This window comes from Lactuca serriola, chromosome 2 (assembly GCF_051521515.1).
Source record: "Lactuca serriola cultivar US96UC23 chromosome 2, Lser_US96UC23_V15, whole genome shotgun sequence".
NCBI classification, from domain to species: domain Eukaryota; kingdom Viridiplantae; phylum Streptophyta; class Magnoliopsida; order Asterales; family Asteraceae; genus Lactuca; species Lactuca serriola.
Window position 1 is genome coordinate 204,073,949 of NC_136409.1, and position 4,957 is coordinate 204,078,905.

The following is a 4,957-nucleotide window of genomic DNA, read 5'->3' on the forward strand; positions in this document are numbered from 1 at the left end:
ATCCATCATTCTCCTTTTGAAACACATTTTAAGATGTGTTCATCATCCCAATTCAGTCCCCATGATAATGGTGGTACTAAAAAGGGTTAGGGATCATTAGGATTTCATTTATCCACAAGTATTTAATAATAATCTACATGAAAATAAACATAAGCACATAAAATCATCATTCTCCCTTTTAGGGTTTCCATGATCTTTTGCCACATGTAATCCCCTAGATCCATCATCCACCATATATGGGGTGAAGATAGTATCTTGAGATGATGTATAACATACAATTACAAATAAAATAAGAAGGAGAAGAGGTGAAGATGAAATCATAAAACTAGAACAAGGTTATGAATCAAGTTGTAAGAAAGGATAAGGAGGTTCATACCAATACGAATCAAGGCTGGAAATGAACAAGAATTAAGCTCCAAACAGCTCCTTGGCTGCTCTTGATCCCAAAGAGAGAGAGAGAGAGAGGGACGATTTTTGAGAGAGAGGGAGGGTTTAGAGTGTTTTCCTTGTGTGTGTTCCAAATGATTCAATTTACACATTAAGTACTATTAACTAGATGGACTTTGCAAATAGGCCCATAGCCCATGGACTTCAATAAAAGGAGTTTACAAGATGATCAAAAGAGTCCAATAACATAAGAAATCAGACATTGGTTAAATAAATTAACCCAAGGTTACAAGGATAATAAAATTAAAATAACCAAACGTACTGAGAAAACCCGGGGCGTTACAACTCTCCCCCACTAAGAACGGACTTCGTCCTCGAAGTCAACACCTAGAAACAGATCCGGATAATGAGCCCGCATCTCGCATTCCGGTTCCCAAGTCCATTCCGAACCCTTCCTATGTTGCCACTGCACCTTAACCAGGTTTATAGTCTTGTTGCGGAGAGCTTTCGTCTTTCGTTCTAAAATAGCGATTGGTTTCTCAACATAATTGAGACGCTCGTCAATCCATTCCGAACCCTTCCTATGTTGCCACTGCACCTTAACTAGGTTTATAGTCTTGTTGCGGAGAGCTTCCGTCTTTCGTTCTAAAATAGCGAATGGTTTCTCAACATAATTGAGACGCTCGTCAATTTGTATGTCCTCCAGTGGTATCACAGCGGTCTCATCAACAACGCATTTTCGTAACTGAGACACGTGGAACGTATTATGAATTAGACTAAGCTCGTCAGGAAGCTCTAAACGGTAAGCCACCTTCCCCAGACGAGGTATGACCTTGTAGGGTCCAATGAATCGGGGTCCGAGCTTTCCCCGCTTCCGAAATCGAATCACACCTTTCCAGGGGGAGACTTTAAGCAACACATAATCTCCCACCTGGAACTCAAGATTGGAGCGTCTTTTGTCGGCATAACTTTTCTGACGACTGCTCGCTGTGACCAAATGATCCCGAATCAATTGGATTTTCTCCGTAGTATGTAGCACGATATCGGTACTCCCAAGTACCCTCTACCCAACCTCGCCCCAACAAACGGGCGTCCTGCACTTCCTCCCGTACAAGGCTTCATACGGAGGCATTTTAATGCTCGAGTGATAGCTGTTGTTATAAGAAAACTCAGCTAGATGTAGATGGTCATCCCAACTACCCCCAAAATCAATCGCACACGCCCTAAGCATGTCCTCCAAGGTCTGAATCGTCCGCTCACTCTGTCCGTCTGTCTGCGGATGGAAAGCGGTACTAAAATGTAATTGTATGTCCAATTCCTCTTGAAACTTCCTACAGAACCGAGAGGTAAATCGGGTGTCTCGATCGGAGACGATAGAAACGGGCACCCCATGTAATGAGACAATCTCCCGAACAAAGATCTCGGCTAATTTCTCCGCCGATGAGCTGTCCTTTATAGCCAGAAAGTGAGCACTCTTAGTCAAACGATCAACAATCACCCATATCGTATCGGATCCTCGGGTAGTTCTAGGAGGTTTTGTAATGAAGTCCATGGTTAGATGCTCCCATTTCCATTCAGGAATCTCCAATGGTTGCAACTTCCCATGCGGTTTTTGGTGTTCCGCCTTGACCTTCCGACAGGTCATACATTCTTCCACAAATTGAGCCACATCATTCTTCATTCCATGCCACCAGTAAGCCTCATGAAGGTCCCGATACATTTTAGTAGCACCAGGATGGATAGAAAATTTTGACTTATGAGACTCATCCATTAGGGTTTTCCGATTTCCCCCGGTATATGGAACCCAAACCCTACCATAGCGAGTCAGCAAACCCCGCCCGTCTCGTTCCATCTTAGGCAACTCTTTCCCAATCTTCTCACGCCTGATGTTTTCCTCCAGTATTGCCGTCTTTTGGGCGTCCCGGATTAGATCTAACAAAGACGACACCATCGTGATCCGGAGACACTTAGCTCGAATCGGTTCGGCAGATTGTTTACGACTGAAAGCATCAGCTACCACATTAGCTTTACCGGGGTGGTAGTGAATTTCACAATCATAATCTTTTACAACATCCAACCATCAGATCTGCCTCATGTTCAAATCCCGCTGCTCGAACAAATATTTCAGACTCTTATGGTCAGTGTATATGATAAACTTCACTCCATAGAGATAGTGTCTCCAAATTTTAAGAGCGAAAACAACAGCCCCAAGCTCCAAATCATGAGTGGGGTAGTTTCGTTCGTGGGCTTTCAGCTATCGGGAGGCATAGGCTATCACCCTATCTCGTTGCATTAACACGGCACCAAGACCCTGAAGCGATGCATCACAGTAAACCACCATATCCTCAACCCCATCAGGTAAGGCCAAAATCGGAGCATCACCCAATCGTTTCCTTAGCTCATCAAATGCCAGCTGCTGCTCCGGGCCCCAAACGAAATTCATTGATTTCATGGTCAATCGGGTGAGTGGTAAGGCGATTTTAGAGAAATTTTCAATGAACCTCCGGTAATAACTGGCTAAACCCAAGAAACTGCGAATTTCAGAAGGTGTTTTTGGAATCTTCCATTGTTTAACCGCATTAACCTTGGCTTGATCGACCTTAATTCCGTTTTCTCAATGTCAGAGGGTGAGTACGGAATGCTGTTTTCTCAATGTCTTCTTCACGAACCCGCATCTGATGGTAACCGTAACGTAAATCAATTTTGGAAAACCAAGATGCTCCCTGAAGCTGATCGAAAAGATCGTCAATACGTGGCAACGGGTACCTATTCTTTATCGTGCGCTTGTTTAGCTCCCTATAATCAATACACATTCGCTGGGATCCATCTTTCTTCTTCACAAAGAGAATAGGAGCACCCCAAGGCGAGCAGCTTAGCCGTATAAACCCTTTATCACTTAGTTCTTGAAGTTGATCTTGGAGCTCTTTCATTTCAGGTGGTGCCAAGCGGTAAGGAGATTTCGCTACCGGAGTCGCACCTAGCACCAAATCAATGCGAAACTCCACTTTCCGAATAGGTGGCAAGCCAGGGAGTTCCTCCAAAAAGACATCGCTGAAGTCGGAAACGATAGGAACGTCGTCTAGTGCTATAGCAGAAGAGCAAGAAGCCATAGCCAGGCGGGGAATGTCCCCCTGAATAATAAGTTCTCCACCTCTAGGGTTTCGAACACGAACTTGCTTCTTACGACAGTGGATTTCCGCATCAAACGCATCATGCCAATCCATGCCTACGATAACGCGGAGCTCTCGCATCGCAATAGGGATAAGATCAATGGGGAATTCAACTCCAGAAAACTCGAGAGTGTAACCCCGATAAACATCGGTGACATAAATAGTACGGTTGTCGACAACATCGACAACCATTGGGTGAGCCAATTTTCCGATACTACGCCCCAAACGATTAATAAACGTGTGAGATACAAAAGAATGGGTAGCACCGCTATCAAACATAACAACATCGGGCTTGGAATCTAGCAAATAAGTGTCTGCCACTATCGTTGTAATCATCGGCTCCTCCACAATCATCTGGTGAGCACGACCTCGTGTCACCATAGTGGTTCCCTTAGAGGATGATGCAATTGCAGGATTTGTACCCCTGTCTCCTTTACCAGTCTTCAACTTCGGGCATTCAGGCTTCTTGTGTCCCGTCTCGTTGCAGTGATAGCAGACGGGAACTGCAGAAGTAATATGAGGTACTGCACTCGCAGGGGGATCCCTACAATTCTTCCAATGATGCCCTGGCTTTTTGCAGTTGTAGCATATCAACATATTTTTCTCGCCCTGAAGACGTCCTATACTCATACCTTGACTTACTACCCTGCTTTTGCGTTTTCTGGGCATCTCTGGATGTCTTGGAAGAGGTGTCATTGGCCTTCCTCTTGGACTGGGTCTGCAACTCGATTTCCCTCCTCCTCGCTACATTCATGATCGCAGATAAAGTCGAGAACTCCTGCATGCTAACGAATTCCTGAATCTCGATACGTAGGATGGCCGTGTACCGGCTGATTAACCAGGCCTCGTTCCCAGCAAACGAGGGGCAAAAAGATAGCATCTCCAAGAACTTGGCGTTCAGGTCACTAACGGATTCGGTAGTCTGCTGTAAGGCCATGAACTCTTGCTGCATCCGCTGCTGCTCCACCTTAGGCACATATTGTGCCTCGAACCTCTCCACAAATTGGGCCCAAGACATGGCCCTCACTTCGTCTTCGTTCAATAGAGCGGTGATGGTGTTCCACTATGTCTTTCCCCTTTTTCACAGCTGATTCATGGCGATCACTGCTTTGTACTAGTCCGTACACCCAACACTTATGAAGGCGCCCTCAACATCTGACACCCAGGGCTTAGTAGCAACTGGGTCGGATTCACCATTCCAAAGAGGAGGGCTATACTTGTTGAACTTCTCGAAGTAGTATGCCGAATCCTGAACAGGCAGAGACAGTAACGCTTCCCCGGGAATAGCCGCGAGGCGCTCATACAGAAGAGCACCAAATTGGTTGATTATGTCGTTGGTCACACCCGGGATTAGTTCGTTGAAACCGTTATTGAATTCTTCAGCGACAATATCCCTAACT

At 45.4% G+C, this 4,957-nt stretch overlaps 1 protein-coding gene across 1 annotated transcript; it reads right to left on the reverse strand.

Annotated features, from left to right (window-relative positions):
- Window positions 1-2,987: 2,987 nt before the first annotated feature.
- On the reverse strand, window positions 2,988-4,575 carry LOC145089980 (uncharacterized). Its single transcript, XM_079028347.1, has 3 exons — window positions 4,190-4,575; window positions 3,372-4,101; window positions 2,988-3,062 (listed from the first exon to the last, which is right to left on the reverse strand). The coding sequence occupies exons 1-3, from the start codon at window positions 4,573-4,575 to the stop codon at window positions 2,988-2,990; spliced, it is 1,191 nt and encodes a 396-aa protein (XP_078884473.1).
- Window positions 4,576-4,957: the final 382 nt, after the last annotated feature.